The sequence below is a fragment of the Lygodium microphyllum genome, chromosome 10 (assembly GCF_053477565.2).
Source record: "Lygodium microphyllum isolate KBCC chromosome 10, Lygodium_microphyllum_v1.1.10, whole genome shotgun sequence".
Lineage (NCBI taxonomy): Eukaryota > Viridiplantae > Streptophyta > Polypodiopsida > Schizaeales > Lygodiaceae > Lygodium > Lygodium microphyllum.
In genome coordinates, this window is record NC_141144.1 from 62,561,523 (window position 1) to 62,578,992 (window position 17,470).

Consider the following 17,470-nt stretch of genomic DNA (forward strand, 5'->3'; position numbering starts at 1 on the left):
TAAATATAAGTTCAAAATCAATAGTGCTACAATAGGAAAAAAAGTTGAATGCTCCTTATCTTATATAAGTTCTTTATCTCCTCCTATTGTAAGTTTTGAACCATGAATGTATATTAATAGTTTTACTTGTTTTGGCTCATTGTTATTGTTATAAATAAAGCTTTAACAAAAGCTTCATTCACTACATAATATATATACATAAATAAAGTATTTAATTTACATGTCCAAAGGGAAATCACTACACCATATAAGCTACAATATCCTTTAGATTATGATATAAATTGAATGTGTTTTGAACTTGAGTTGAAGGTTATTCAATGTGAAGCAAGAACAGAGATCATAGTTGCTCCACATTGGACATTAGAAGACATAGAGACACTCTAGAGTTCTTAACAAGACAACACAAGTTTTGGATATAAGTTCAAGTTCAATAGTGTAGATCATTAGAAAATGAGCAGAGTTTGGCCTTCACCCTGCACCTTATGAGACAAATTTAGCCCCAAATTGAAATTGGTTGGCTAATCTCTTGAATCTCCCTGAAATTCTTCAATTTTAGCTACTAGATTTTAAATCTTATGCCTTCAATTTTGAGCACATATCTAAAGATAACTATCAAAACCCTAATTTATGCTATAAATTAGAGTTTACAACAAAGATTAACTCAAATCTCTTTCTCTAATGACTCAGACTGCTGTCGAAAATGCTAAGGGGAGTTGAGAAATTACTAGAGAATAAGAAAAAATGTTATAGAGAGAGAAAAAAAATTCTCGCAAAAACCACCTTCAATTGCTACTACCCTGATCGAGAGAGTCCAACCTACAATCACCTTCAATCTAGGAGCCAAAAATGGATGTTACTAGTCTCCAACTGTTGTCGTCTACTTCTTTTGGCCTTTCTGGGACTTTCATCTACTACTATAGGCCTTAAAACAGTTGTTACCAGCTTTTTGGCAAGTCACTAATGTTGTAGAACATGTTGTTCAACACCCTCTCCTCCCTCTCTAACAGCCTTTTCCTTTTTCACAATGATTGAAATAGACTTCCACCAACCTCTAAAAACGTTTTTTCCACTTATACGGGAAAGTTTTGCCAAGTGGTAGCCTTCTAATTCCATTTTTCAGCATTGTCTAGCTTATTAAATTAATTTTTAAAATATTATTTTTAAAATGTAATTTAATAATTATATTAGCTCTCAAAAAAGTAATTTCACTAGCCAATAACACGCTTGTCTCCATATGTAGTACAAACTGATCCGTATGGTACGGTACACTACATATCCGTACGATTTAGTACAAAAAAATGCACTTTTTGGCCACTCTCCTTCAAGCCTACAACTTTCTTTTTTTCTTTCTCGTTTCTTTTTTTTCCTTCTTTCTTTCTCATTTGTCTTCCCCGAGCCTCTTCTCTCTCTCTCTCTCTCTCTCTCTCTCTCTCTCTCTCTCTCTCTCAACTATAGTTGCACTAGTACCACGTACGAAAGCTTTTAAACTATACGATACTTTAGGTACCGTACCTTACGTATTAGTATCATAAGGTACCAGCTTAATGGATACATCTTTTCCCATTCGAATTGTACTTTGGGATGAGCTAAATGCTCCTTATATTAATATGATTCTTCCATGAGATTAGGTTATTTGACATTCAAACAATTTCTCTCAACCTTCTCTCTCTCAAGCCCACACTTCTCTTATTTGTATGATCATTCGTGTATGATGTATCCACTCCCATCTATATAGTTGCAAGTTGTAGGTAAGAGTAGTACATTATGCATATGTATTAGGTTTTGGCATGTTACCCTCAAGTATTCATCTTATATACTCTGATAGCATTGCTATTTAGACTTGAAATATCTATTCTATTATCTTTAGTCCAAAATAATCAAGTTCTTTTTTGTACGAATATCGTACCGTACCTTATAAAATCTTAAGATCCCATTTAGTACCGTATTTTATGGTACCGTACCTTTCGTACTTAATAACTATGGTCAATAATTATATAGACTTGCCCAATTTATCTTCATTCCTAAGCAATTATTGATCCTTAGATTGGTATCAGTTAATTAAGTAATGTCTATCTACTCTATAATGTCACTACTGGCATTAGTCACCAATAAATTGGTCTAGCCCCAAATCTAACACCAGGTACCACCTAGTACCTGTGAAGCATACCTTATTACAACTTTTGCATTTAACACCAACTAATATCTCAGGGACCTGGGTCCCACATTGTGCAATGATTAACTTACACTTCATATATGCAAGTCACATTTGCACATTTGATTAACTTTTAATCAAATGCTAAGCACAGAAATAAAATTCTATGTCCCCATGGTGATGGACCACCCCTTGGAAATCCCTGCAATCGTTCTCCATTACATTGCAATGTGCCAAAACAAAATGTATTGCATTGGAATTGCTTTGGAACCCTACTCTATTGAACTTGATTGGGCCCTCCAAAGTCGGCTCTAACTAAAAAGCCTCAAGGTAAAGCTGCAAGAATTGAAAATAGTATACCAAGTCACTCCCTTCTAGCCACTTAGCATCCATCAATAGATGAAACAATACTAAAACTTCACCAAGAAACACATGGATACTTAACCTCTAGCTCTTCATGCTCCAAAACTTGTACTAGATTCTAGTGCATTTCTCTCTAGAGCATGAAGATCCTTTGTACTTTCACGTTGCTGCAATTCTACCTTAACTGACAAGAAACCTCGCATCCAATTGACTACCCCTCATATATACCTAACATACTAGGAGCACCAGATGCATTAGAAAACATCCATGCTTGCATACTTTGGACCATTGCAATGCGACTGTGAATGGGAATTTGCATACTATCAGCCATAGCAAGATACATTTTCCCATACTTTGCAAACATTAATAGCTGTATTTCCCTCATGACCAGTACTATACCGAGCATTTGCATGACCAGCATTAATACTATGAGTCCGAAACACAATGGGCTGCATACATACATTGCCAAACTCGTCACTTTGTGCCCCAACATCATGCCAACATTGCTATACATTGGGTTTTTCATTTCACTTTCCATACCCGGATACATTGGGCCTTGCATACCATACATAGGTGGTTGCATACCAAATGCATTTGGTCCTTACATTTCCTTGGCTAAAGCATTGTCAACCACTGCTTAGAAAACCGATCCACCACCAAAGTATCCTCTATGACCTATATTAGCATGCATGCCTTGTTGTCCATATGAATTGACACTATATTGGTTCATTGACAATTTCCAACTTTAATCGCTTAGCCCAACAGATCCTCCACGACTCATATTGAAGACATGCCTTTAGATTGTTGAAGCTTTCTTGCTCCTTAGAAGTCCATTCTATCTTGGTCTGCTTCTTGAGAAGAGTAGTAGAAACCAACACTGAAACCTGGATTGAACAAATGGAGGACTACTTCTCTACTGTTGGAACGAGCATAGCCAATCATGCATTTGTAAAGAAATACCCTAATGAAAAAACACAAATAACAATCGTACGACAAAGCACAGACTGATAAAAAAACACAGTTAGTGTTAGGGTGACTCAGAGACAATGAACACATTGAATAAATGAAATGATATGATTACTAAATATACAATGCTCATGCAATAAACACACTATGCAGTGAATAAATACTAAACCTCGAACTCCAATATCTCAAGGATCAAGGTAGGGCTAATGAGTTGGAGAGTGTGTCGTACTTTAAACAGATCCCGAATCGCAGCAAGGCAGCCTCTAGATGTCAAACACCAGCAAACGCAACCAAGGAAGACTGGATCTTATGCAAACAACATTGCAGGAGAGAGAAAGACTAAAAGTGCAGGCTCCAAGAGAGAGAAAGACTAAAAATGCAGGAAAAACCAACAGCAACAGCAATTAGTATGCTGAAATCAGCTCCGAATAGTGTGTGGTAGGCTGGAAACAGGTGTCAGACTGTTATAGAAAAACGAGATTATTTTCTAAATGGAGAGTGATCAATAGCAGTCGCTCTACTGTTAACAATTGCAAACTGCGGGTAAAAGGCTAGAAGCAGGCGCCAAATTGTAGATGACAGTAAGGGACAACTGAGACTGCGTTGTCCTTCACAAAAGGGGTATGGACAACAAGCTGAAAACACCTAAAACCTGCAAAAACGAGATTGAGGGCTGAATGGAGGGCAACATACTTATTTATAGAAAGTTTGGGCCCTCCCAAGTGGGTTTGTGCTTATGGGACACAAACACTCTCTAGGAATGCATTTCTTTTAAATAAACAAGGTTTCTTCATTAATTAAGCATGTTTTGGGATTGTTTTAGTGAAGCTAATGTATTTTTAGCTCAACAGCCTTTGTTTAATCCCTATTGATCCAAAATTTGCAAAGGGTAACTAGGCAATCCAGTGAGTCACTAATTGCTGAAGGTAATCCCTATCTCTTAGCAGGGAGGAGCCATCTGGAAAGGATAGGAAGAGAAGATAAAGAATAGAGAGAGAGAAAGAGTACAGCCAAACACAACACAAACTGCACTATCAAGAGTTCATATGCAGTGGCAAGAGGATCTGATCACAAAATGACTGCAAAAGTAGAGAGAAGCAGTCATTACAACCGCACAAAAAGGCAAAGGGGTAAGGCTAAAAACATGCTGAAAATTTGCCCTAACTATAGTGGATAGAAGGCTGATCGATACCAAAAAATGGTGAGGGTAGACTATCCATATCAAAAAACACCACCCAAACCCCAAACACGGACATCCTAGTGAATGTAGCAACAGAAGCATAGAAGACTATTGTAATAGACTATATAACACAAGAGAAGAGAAAAGAGAATAAAACAAAAGAACATTGCAAAGGGAGAACTCAAAGATATGCTCATGAAATAGAATCCATATACCAAATATGAGACAATTGCATACAGCAGTGAGTCACTAGCTATGTGGGCACTAACACTGGCTCCCTCTCTCCAACAGGACCTGCTTTGGAAGAGTGCAGATGATGAATGATCTTACTAAGGAAGAGGGAGCTTAAATAGACCACAAATAATTCATCAGGTTGGCTAATAATAAATGGTCAACCAACCATAAATGCCATAAATCACATGAATAATGACGAAAAAAATGCCTAAAATACACTATCATACAAAACCCACAAATAGACATGTCCAAACTCACTCATGAGCTGAATAATCTACAAACAAAATGGGCCATCTCAAGCATGGTCCTATTGGCACGCTCCACAACCATTCTTAGATGGTGTGTTCGGATGAGAAAACTCCATCCGAATCCCATGCTCTTTGCAAAACCTATCATAAACTTTGAAGCAAAACTCTTCTCCATGATTTGCTCTTACACCACGAACTTTGAAGAAGTTTGTATTTCCACAAACACCTTCCCATCACAAAAGTTGAAGTATGCCTCACTCTTGTACTCCAGAAATAAGCCACATATACTTGCTCAAGTCATCAACAATAAGCATTAGCCAGAAGCAACATGTGGATGAGGCTACCTATGTTGCTTGCCCTGTAGGCAGCTAGGGTATAAACTGTGAATGGGAGGAAAATCTAAAAGTCTCTCCACTAACTTCTTCCAAGACACCTATCTAATAGAGTCAAAATTCAGGTGCCCATAATGGGCATTCCAAAACAACCCAAGCTCATGGGGAGCCCACGTATCAAGGGCAGTGAGCTTATAAAGCCCACCCTCCTATGTACCTGTCCAACGGTCACAACATCTTGGGTCAAGACCCGCACATACCTAGCTATGTCAAACCATGGACAAAAGGCAAGTTAAAACCTAAATCCGATACATAAAGAACTTTGGCAAGTGAAGGCTATCTATAGAGCAAAAGGGAAATAATCCCCACTCCACAAATTGGGATGAAAGAGTGAAACACCCTGTGAAAAGGATATCCTAAAGTCAATCCTATCAATAGGCCAAGAGGCCCCACTATTCGCGAGCCATTGCTTCTCCCCCATAAAAGAAGCAAAAGTTGTATCCTCAACCTCAAATAAATACACAGAGATAGATACGATAGCAAAAAGGTTAGAACCTTCCTTTGGCTCTAAAAGGGGATACTTCTGCCAACATTTTTCATTCGGATGAGTGCCCTTCCCACAATGTGGACACTTGGGCTTTGACTTCTTCTCATCCTTCTTATCATCCTATTTCTTATTGTTGTTTGCCTTCTTGTTGCCCCTTCCTACAGTAAAAGCATTGGTAGAGCCAAATCCATTGGCTCCTATTTCTTTGAGACGCTCATCATGCTTCAAGACAAGCAAGGCTAGCTCCTCCCAAAGAAGAGTCTAACGTACTCTCGAGGTAAAAAGGTTGGTGTAGTAAACATCATACCTAGAAGATGGAAGTTGGATAAGGAGAGCCATTGCTATACCCTCTAAAAATATCGTTTTACCAAGGGATGCAAGCTCATCCTCCATTTTGTTACTATGATCCTTCAAAGCTTCTTCTCCAAGGTGATACATTGGGCAAAAGTCTCCTAATGGTAGAGAAAAGAAAGCTTTGTCCACACTTCTATCATCATCCTCAACCTACGTACATGAGCAAGGGTAGGATCCCATAGACAAAGAACTAGACTCAAAAGTTGAGACAATCCCAAAGGGCAACACAATCCATAGTTGAACCAATTGTCGAATCCTCCACAGGACGAAGATGGCAATTGGATAAGGAGAACCAATGCTATACCCTCTAAAAATATTGTTCAACCAAGGGATGCAAGCTCATCCTTCATATCCTCCATTTTGTTACTATGATCCTTCATAGAAGGAGAGTCATCAACCGAGAGCATCAAAGCTTCTTCTCCAAGGTGATACATTGGGCAAAAGTCTCCTAATGGTAGAGAAAAGAAAGCTTCGTCCACACTTCCGTTGTCATCCTCAACCTATGTACATTAGCAAGGGTAGGATCCTATAGACAAAGAACTGGACTCAAGAGTTGAGACAATCCCAAAGGGCAGCACAATCCATAGTTGAACCAATTGCGGGATCCTCCACAGGATGAGAAATGGGGGCGGTAACAAAAGCCCAAAAATCGAATGTATCGAGGATACACTCCAGTTTGCAGGACCAAAGGGAGTAATTAGATTCACCCAAACTACCTTCTTTTGGTAAAGAAGGTAGTTTTGGTAAAGAAGGACGGGCCCTATAGGAGACATGGAGAGAAGGTGAAGGTAAAGGCTAAAGAGGATACACTCCCCTTTGCAGGACCAAAGGGAGTAATTAGATTCATCCAACCTATATTCTTTTGGTAAGGAAGGAAAAATGGGCACCTGAACAGAAGGTACCATCATAAGCATCCTAGGGCCAAAAGGATGGGCCCTATAGGAGACATGGAGAGAAGGGAAAGGTGAGGGTTCCTCTGAACTTCGAGAGCTATCAAATGATGGTGCCCGTTCAGAGTGAATTAACCTTTTATCTTTGCCATGATCACGTCATCTATTAGAGGAAGTATAAATAGACTCCTCATCAAAGTCATCACACACATTGAACTGGTGATACTCCTGTTAGAGATCATAGCCTGACTGGAGGGCAGGCAGCTGCACAGTCGGACTGCCACGTGGCAGTCCGACTGCCTGCAGCCCAGTCGGCTGCAGCCGACTTATTCAGGCTGCATCCTATTTTCTGGCGCCCCAGTTCGTGGTAGTTTTCGGCTATAAATACCCGACGTTTCCAGCAGTCTGGTCACTCTTCTCTGTCGCAGATTACAGACCGGTGCCGTGCAGATTTCTGTCTCTGTTCACAGATTTCAGACAGCAGACAGTGCAGACTGCAGCAGACTTCGAGGTGGACAGCAGGTCGCATCGTCGAGGTGGAGACACGCAGTCCAGCGCACTGCGCCCGTGTATATCTTTGTATTCAGCATTCTATATACAGCAGATCTTCATCGTCCACTGTCTCTTTCTCTCCCTTCTCTCTCTGCGTTCTCTCTCTCTCAGTCCTACGCTTCCGCACCGCTGCACTCTGACATGGTATTAGAGCAGTGTTTGAGGGCTGACTGAGCGCAGAATCAACCTGAAGTGGAGTTTCCATCGCGACACAAATTTGCGTTTTTTGCGTTTAAGGGCAGACAGGAGGGCTGCGCCTTGGAACAAGGCTGAAACGAGTGTGGGCGCACAGGAAAGGAGTACAGGTGGTGGATTTGCTGCTGTTTATTGCTGTTTGACGCGGAGGAAGTTTGAGTTTTCAACCTCAAAGTGCAGGTTTTGCTTTTTCATCGCCTCCGGCGGGTGAAGAAGCTTTGGGACGCGGAAGAGCCTTAGCAGGCTGAGTTTACCCAGTCAGAGGGGGCTGCTTTTGCGTTTGAGAAGGCATTGCAGGTGAAGATGTCTACAGAGATGGATCTGGAGTTCTAGGCGATTATGGACCGGAAGGTGCCTGTCTTACCGGCTCTTCCTACAGATCAGAAGCTCGACGGCGACAACTACCGCATTTGGTGCGTTATGATGTTGGCCATCCTTGAGTCCTATGATTTGGCGGAGTTGGTACAGGAGGATATTGACCGGCCTTCGGTAAGAGATGAGTCCAAACTCTCTTCCGATGCTCGTGCAGAGTTGGCCAGGGCCCAGTCTCATTGGGACAAACTGAATGCCAGGATTCGATCCTTTCTCTTTCTATCATGCACTACAGCCGTGATCGCTCACATCGAGCACTTGACGGTGGCTCGTGAGATATGGCTGGAGCTTGATCAAATGTACAATCGGATGACCCTGATGAAGAGGGTTTCTTTGGAGGTACAGATGCGGACCTTGTCCGTAAATAAGTCTTCTTCGCTAAGGGAACACATTAACAAGCTAAGGCAGCTACAGATGCAGGTTCAGAATGCGGGGAAGCCGATTTCCTCCGAAGACATGGCGATCACACTATTGTCCCAGTTGCCGCCATGATTCGGTACATTTTACTCTGCCCTTATTGCTTCGGGGCGAGAGTCTACTCTTCGCTGGGAAGAGTTGGTTCCTATGGTCTTGGACCAAGAGGAACAGTTAAAGGGACAGAATGCTTCCAAGACGGAGGCGTTGACAGATCAAGCCTCTCAGAAGAAGGGGAAGGACCAAAAGAAGAAGAAGGGGGATAACAAGTCCAAGAAGGACAAGGACAAAGACTCCACATGTCATATTTGTGGAAAGACTGGCCATTGGAAGAAGGATTGCCCTGACAAAGACACGAAGGACACCAAGAAGAAGGATACCAGGGATTCTGGAGCGGTGGCTGCACCCTCATCAGCTGCATTTCTACATTTAGTTGTCATTGAGGACGCCTCACCGAATGCTTCTGATGCTGCAATGACGGCTCCCCAAGCTCGAGAGTGGATTGTTGATAGTGGTGCCTCACGGCACATGACTCCTTCATCAGATGGTGTTGCCCAGCTGCGACCTTCGCATGGGCAGGTTCTCATTGGGGACAGCTCTTCAGTTTCTATTGCAGGTCGGGATAAGATGCAACTTATTCCGGATGGACGAGGTGGCACCCATACCTCAGAGGTTTTGCATGTACCAGGATTAGGGTACCATCTCCTTTCAGTTCATAAGATTTGCTCCCTTGGTCTTTTGGTGGAGTTTGACAATTCTACTATGCAAGTCCTTGATCGTGGATCGAGGAAGGTTCTCTCATCCGGATATGAGGAGAACGGCATTTACAAACTGAAGTCTTCCACTGCCCTCTCTACTCTTCTTCTTACCTCACAGTCACAGTCTGAGTTATGGCATGCTCGGTTTGGTCACCTGAACTATGACTATCTTCGGAGGGCGTCACGTGGACAGCTTGTTCGAGGGTTGCCGGATATAGTGGTGAGCCAGCAGCCATGTGTCTCCTGCATACGGGGGAAGCAGCATAGGGATGCCATTCCCCACACAGCTTCGCGGCGGTCTACTTCACCGATGGAGCTAGTATCTACGGATCTATGTGGCCCTATGAGGAATGAGTCCCTGCGTGGAAGCTCGTACTTCATGCTAATCGTGGATGACTACAGCAGGATGACATGGGCCTACTTTTTGGCACTAAAGTCAGAAGCTTTCTCGCACTTCAAGGATTGGCTTCTCTTTGAGGAGAACCGATCAGGCCGGAAGTTGAAGACCTTGCGATCCGACAAGGGTGGTGAATTTGTGTCTAATGAATTTGCTCGGTTTTGTGCAGATAGAGGAATTCACCAGGAGTTTGCCAATATCAATACTCCTCAAGAAAATGGTATTCTAGAACGGAAGAACCGCAGTGTGATCGAGATGGCGCGCACCATGATGGAGCACCGACAGACCCCTCAGGTTCTGTGGGCCGAGGCTGTGGCTACTGCAGTCCACATCCTTAATCGATCCCCTACTTCGGCCGTGGAAGGAATGACTCCATTTGAGGCTTATTTTGGGACGAAGCCAGATGTTTCTTACTTTCGAGTCTTTGGGTGTGATGCCTATGTTCACATTCCCAAGGCTCACCGTGATAAATTTGAAGCGGCTTCCCGCAAACAGGTATTTGTTGGCTACAGCTCCCAGTCCCAAGGCTATCGACTGTATGATCCCGTCAAGCGGGATGTATATACTAGCCATGATGTGCGGTTTGTAGAGGTTCCGGCTTCTTCAACGGGTGAGGAGCATCCCGTTCTTGGAGATCCAGGGGAGAGTTGGGCTCCTTCTACAGTTCCACTGGAGCCCGTGCCTTTTGATTATGATTCTGTTTCTGACACAGAGTCTACTGTTCCACCGGACACCTCTGAGGAGTTACCACCGGTGGATATTCCAGAGTCTTCTGCTGATGGAGAACGACGAGGGGAGGTTTGGCCTCCTCCTCACTGGGCCCGTGACACACTCCGTGATTCAGGGATCGAGGGGGTTCCTGAGGAGTGGGGACCGCAACATGGTCCGTGGCAGTCACGGAGGCACCAGGCGCATTCTTCGGAGCTTGTTTGCTCCAATTATTGTTTGATGTCCCGTGTTATGCAGGACCGAGAGCCCACCTCCGTGAAGGAGGCTTTACAGTCCGCCCCATGGAAGAAAGCTATGGAAGCTGAGTTGGAGGCTATTGAGAGGAATGGCACTTGGTCACTTGTGCCACGCCCCCCGAAGAAGAAGGTGATTGGAGTCAAGTGGGTCTTCAAGACCAAATATCTCAGTGATGGTACTTTGGATAAGCACAAGGCTCGCCTTGTTGCTAAGGGTTTTGCCCAGTGCCCAGGGATTGACTGTCATGACACCTTTGCCCCCACAGCTCGTATGGCAACCATTAGAGCTGTTCTTGCTTTGGCTGGCCATAGGAGATGGCCTGTTTATCAGTTGGATATGAAGTCGGCCTTCCTGAATGGTGATTTGAAGGAGGAGATCTACGTTGAGCAGCCTCCTGGCTTTGGTTCTTCAGATGGGAAAGTCTACAGGTTGAAGAAGGCCCTGTATGGCCTCAAGCAGGCCCCGCGAGCTTGGAACGAGAAGATTGATTCGTTTCTCCAGTCTCGGTTGGGATATCGGCGGTCCAAGGCCGATCCGCAGCTGTATGTTCACACTTCCGAGGATGGTTGTGTGCTATTTGTATTATATGTTGATGATTTGATTGTCACAGGTGATTATGCACAGCAGGTCCAGGAGACAAAGTCAGCTTTACATCGGACGTTCGAGATGACGGATTTGGGGCTACTCCATTTCTTTTTAGGCCATGAGATTTATCAGTCTCAGAGGGGAATTTTTCTCTCCCAACAGAGATATGTACAGGAGCTCTTGGTGTCTTTTGAGATGGAAGATTGTCGGGCCCTCTCTACTCCTATGGATCCGAACTGGAAGGCCACTTCCCATTCAGCTTCTCCTTTGGCGGATGCGTCCCGCTATCGACAGTTGATAGGGTCCTTGATTTGGCTTCTCAACACCAGGGTTGATCTATGTTTTGCTGTTGGGCTCTTGGCAGGGTTCATGAGTGAACCTAAGACGGTGCATTGGCAGGCCGCTCAGAGGATACTTCGGTATCTGAGGGGGACGTCTGATTTGGGGATTCATTACCCCACAGGGACAGATGGGTCAGATCTTGTACTTGCAGGTTGGAGCGACTCGGATTGGGCCGGTGACGTGGACCACAGGCGGTCTACAACAGGTTACTGCTTTACTTTGGGTGCAGGTGTTATTTCATGGAGTAGCAAGAAGCAGCCCACAGTAGCCCTTTCGTCTACTGAGGCGGAGTATCGGGCCGCGTCTTCCACCACATGCGAGGTTGTGTGGCTTCGGAGATTGTTGGAGGAGCTTGGGTGCCCCCAGACTCATCCTACATTGCTGCGATGTGACAATGAGAGTTGCATTGCCTTGGCAAGGAACCCTGTTTTTCATGCCCGAACGAAGCACATTGAGATCCAGTACCACTTCATCCGAGAAAAGCTTCTGGATGAGACCATCACTGTGGAGTATTGCAAGACGGAAGACAATCTTGCGGATTTGTTTACGAAGGTGCTTCCTCAGGCTCTACTTCGGCAACATTCCAGATCCCTCAAGCTTCTGCCCTGTCCAGGCTCTGAGAGGGGGTGTTAGAGATCATAGCCTGACTGGAGGGCAGGCAGCTGCACAGTCGAACTGTGCAGTCGGACTGCCACGTGGCAGTCCGACTGCCTGCAGCCCAGTCGGCTGCATTTAATGCAGCCGACTTATTCAGGCTGCGTCCTATTTTCTGGCGCCCCAGTTCGTGGTAGTTTTCGGCTATAAATACCCGACGTTTCCAGCAGTCTGGTCACTCTTCTCTGTCGCAGATTACAGACCGGTGCCGTGCAGATTTCTGTCTCTGTTCACAGATTTCAGACAGCAAACAGTGCAGACTGCAGCAGACTTCGAGGTGGATAGCAGGTCGCATCGTCGAGGTGGAGACACGCAGTCCAGCGCACTGCGCCCGTGTATATCTTTATATTCAGCATTCTATATACAGCAGATCTTCATCGTCCATTGTCTCTTTCTCTCCCTTCTCTCTCTGCGTTCTCTCTCTCTCAGTCCTACGCTTCCGCACCGCTGCACTCTGACAACTCCATCTCTTTAGACTTGCAAACACACAAAATCTGTTGTGTTTTGCTGTAGAAGAGCCCAAACGCAAGGAGCAATCAGCCATACCTACAAAAGAATTGTGGTAGATGCCCTGCCTTTGTCGAAAGCAACTGAGCAATGAGAAAAATGTGTGTTTTCTGCAGTTAACAAGCTGAAAATTTGTGTTTTCAATGGCACTGCGGTCTTCTCTTACTAGAACCCTTGTGTTCTCACTTAAACTCTGATACCATGTGAGTGTGCAATGGAAGAGAAATGCAAACATGAAGAGAAAAGAGAAGAGAAAGATAGCAAGAAGAGAGGAGAAATCTGCACTGAATCTGAAACAAATGCCGAATACAATGATGGACAGATCAGTCCTTGCATGCAGCCCAAAGCATAAGTGAGGGCACCGGATCAAGCTAATGATGATGGTAGCATCGAAGACGCAAATGGAGTTTGATATTGGAGCATGCAACCTGCAAAAAGCTATGATGATGTGCCCAAACTAGGAGAGAGCTATAAATAGCCAAAAAAGGCCAAACTTGCTAACCAACTGGAGAGGAATAAAATAATGGCGATCTAATAAACTAGTCGACCAACCTACGTAGGGTGCAAAATGCTAACATTAACTAGCAAACAAATCCGCCCTACTCCAATCGCAAATATCAAACTGACTGAACACTAAAAAAGTTGGAAACTATGGACTGCACAATATGAACACACCTAACACTCACTAAAAAAGAAATGCAAACTAACTGAATACTCTAGAACAGTCAAAGCTCCAATGTCTCCATCAGACTCTGATGAAGCTCACAACCTTGACAAAATGGCACACTATCATTGATATCATCCATAGAACTTGTGTTTGTTGTACCAACACTGCCACATGTCAGTCAGATTTGCATTTTGCTATTCCACCCTATAGCCCAACTGCCATGTCATCATCTGATCAACATTTTCCTCATTTTGCCCCTCCATCGGCCACAAATCCAACCTCTCTTGAGCTGCATTTATTGCTACTTGACATCTCTAGAGGCTATCTGGTACGTTTCGCAATCCGTCAAAGTACGACACACTCTCTTGCTCATACTCTCTACCTCAATCCTTGAGACACAAGAGTTCAAGGGTCAATATTTCACCTTTGCATAGTGTGTTTGTTGAGCATCATATATATTTAGAATTCACTATTCATTCATTATCTTCTTCAATATTCATTGTCTATGAGTTACCCTAACTATATATGTGTTCTTTATCAATCTGTGCTTTGTCATATGATTGTGTTTGTCATCTATAGACAAGTATTTCTTTACATGGTATCAAAGCTAGATACTCACTAAAGTGATTGGAGAGCTCATCACCTACAATAGGTTCACAAAGGGAAGATGACTTCGAACACGTCTACACCGCTTCAATCTCCAAATATTACTAGCGAATGAACTCAAAAACATAGAGAAAGAAGGAATGATGAATCAAAGCTAATGATGATAATGGGAGACCCTAGCCTCAATCTCTCTAGAACAAGGCTTGAGTCACAGAGTCTAGCATTAATGGAGTGACCTTAGCTGACAACTGCATTATTCTACCTAGGATGGACTTTGCTCTGTGAAGGGAGCAAAACACAATCTTTCAAAAAGCGAATGTGAGAAGACACTAGATGAAGGTGGACAGCAATAGAGGGAGTGAAATGTAATCCTCCATAGCTACGAATGATGATGAGGATGACTTCCAAGGGCTATAGTAGCAAAAACGAAATTGGTACTGATGGAAGGACCTAAAACAACCAAAACACAAATGTTTGTTGGCTGCAAAAATCTCTGGTAAGGTTTCCAAGGGCAATAGCAGAAAAAACGAAATTATTAACTGATGGAAGGACTTGTTTTAACAAAAACATAAATGTATGCTGACCAGAAAAGGCCTCCAAGATGGTCTCCAAGGATAGCAACAGTAGCAAAAACGAAATTGTATGCTAATCAAAGATGAAGATGACAATTGCAATAATGTTGAGAAAGGTTGTCATACACTGATGACAGCCTGCTGTAGGACCAGCAACACAAAACACAGCTTTAAGAGAAGATATGGGCTCTAAATGCAAAATGCAGGTGATCAGGTCACCAATTCGGGCAGCTGCTAGGCAGCAGCCAATTAGAGATGATAGCAGCTCTAGGATGCACCGAATAGGGCAGCAGCAGCTCCATTGTGATAGCATCCACCAAGCATGTGCAAGAGGAGGGGGCAGCACTTGGCAAGAAGAAGAGTGATTGGGAGAAGAAAAGTGAATGAGGGATCTCAAAGAGTGACCTAAAGTGAGAATGGGGGATGCCTACAACGTGCCCTTTTACAGAAAATTCTTGGGTATTTATCCTATTGTGCAATAAAAGCCTTTTAATCATAGATAAAGCTTGGGGCTGAATTAAGGAGCAATAATTAAGCATTAATGAATGCAAATTAATATTTCATGCTAGCCTTTATTTTGGTTGCTCAAAGTTTTGAGTACCAGAACAGAGGCCAAAAAGGATTTTACAGCAAAGTGTTTCTGCAGAAAAGCAAAGAAGCAATAAAAGATGACATTCCTAAAACTCAGCTAGTTACACCGATTAACCCAAGCCTGCATGGTTGTCTTTGACACAAAGTGTTAATATTTATGTTAACTTTCATTGGTTGTGTCATGGCATAGTCGATTCAAGTTCCACCAAAAACAACGAACATTCAAGTCTTTGAATTCAAGTAAGGTTGTGCTACTGGTTTATCTATTTGTTTCTCGAAAGTCTTGAATTGGAAAGGTAGACAACAGCACACAAAATTGAGATAAAGGAAAGAATGTTCGAGAAGAGCAAGCACAAGCTCTGTCGCCTTAAGTCATTATGCATGATACATTTGTAAATGTCGAGAATTCGAATGACATGGATGAGGAAAACCAGACGCCATAAGGACGTTTGCTAGGCTTGACTAGTGGGCAATCACAACTGAGTTGCAGCTAATTTGTCTCTTTGGTCTGTTTGAAGGTACCAACCCATAATAACCTCCATTGAATGCAAAATAAACGCCAAAACAGGTTTACCTCGAAAGCATTTGTACATATTATGAGCCATGAATTGAAAGAAATGCAGCAATCGGACTCATTTCCATGCAACAAATGTAGGTTCAAATTAAATTTGGCACATACCAGGCAGATATCACGGCACTCTGTTGCCCTGGACAAGACGAAATGATCAGTGACTGGATTTCACATGTGCAAGAAGCGGCCTTGCACGTGTAAAGCAACTTGCACTGCCTATGCCTTCGACAAACGGAAAACAATGTTCTTTCTTTTTGGCCTTTTTTTGTGTTAATTATAGAATGTGAAGAAGCGTCACCAAAGTTAGCTGCGGCTCTGCAGATGGAGCCAACGTTCCCGGCGTGCTGAGAGCCGACCACGACGACCCGCACATTCTCCAGGGCGCCATGGAGGGGGGCAGATTCTTGTGAGGAGGAGCACTGCCACCTACAGAAGCGACGAGGATTTGAGGAGGAGGAGGCCCGCAAGCACCCTGACAACGGCAGTGTCAGCGGACGAGCGAAGCTCATCCTCGACGAGTACCAGCCACACTACCTACCTAAACGTTCGTTTGGGAAGGGAATGTGAGAGAGAGAGAGAGAGAGAGAGAGAGAGAGAGAGACTATATATCTGTCCAAAGAAGATGGCATTTTCACATGGTGGCACTACTTTCCAGGCTTCATAGTGGAATATTCTGAATTCCTCTCAACCATTCAAAACTTCAAACCAAGTTCAAAGTTACACACTCGATTGCATCCTCGTAACTTGTAAGGATCTCTTCACCTTACCGTTTCGTGCCTTCCTAACCTTAGAAAGGAAGTGAATTCCTTGCAAGCACAGGTTTTAGCTACATTTGGGTTGTTGGAATGGCCTGACAAGCAAGTGCAAAGGGATAAATTTAATAGGATAGTGAGATTGGGCTTGAAGACTATTCACCATATTTTCACCATATTCACCAATTCTTTCAAATACCTTGAGATGACAAGCTAATTTGGTCAATCGTAGAGAACCAACTTCAAAGACACTATCCCTTACTTGTTTCTCAATCCTTATCGATCGTTGTTGCTGGATTGGGCCTTTTGTGAAGCCGCAAGACTTTCTCAAGCTGTCAACTAATCAAATCTCCCACAAAATGGTAAGAGGACAAGAGATGGATCGTAGAAAAAGCTAAGAAAATTTGGTTTGTTTGTGATAGTGCTGCTAAGTGACGTGATTGCATGTTTCATTTATGGAAGTCAAAGCTTCCCTATCGAGAAAAGCATTTTAATCTGGAGACTTCTCATTAGAGGTCTAACCCAATGGCAATATATTGCGGGCTTGCAAGATATCCTATGGCAAGTGTAGATTTTGTACTACTTGCAATGAGACCCATGTTCATCTTTTTATTTCTTGCCAAGTTGCCAAACAAGTTTGGGACTTCATCTCTAAATTGTGGACCTTGCAGACAAGTCAAAGAACACTTATCCATTCTTGGAT

At 43.3% G+C, this 17,470-nt stretch overlaps 1 protein-coding gene across 2 annotated transcripts in view; it reads right to left on the reverse strand.

Moving 5' to 3' along the window:
• Nucleotides 1-16,603, reverse strand: part of LOC148030077 (uncharacterized) — a 66,271-nt gene extending 49,668 nt beyond the window's left edge. For both annotated transcript variants that reach the window (XR_015692128.1, XM_087686351.1), the window contains exons 1-2: nucleotides 16,314-16,603; nucleotides 16,124-16,143 (exon numbers count right to left, since the gene is read on the reverse strand). Coding sequence is in view for 1 of the 2 variants with exons in the window: in XM_087686351.1 (XP_087542477.1) it covers nucleotides 16,124-16,143; nucleotides 16,314-16,524 (231 nt within the window). In the remaining variant the exon portion in view is untranslated. The remainder of the gene's footprint in view (nucleotides 1-16,123; nucleotides 16,144-16,313) is intronic.
• Nucleotides 16,604-17,470: the final 867 nt, after the last annotated feature.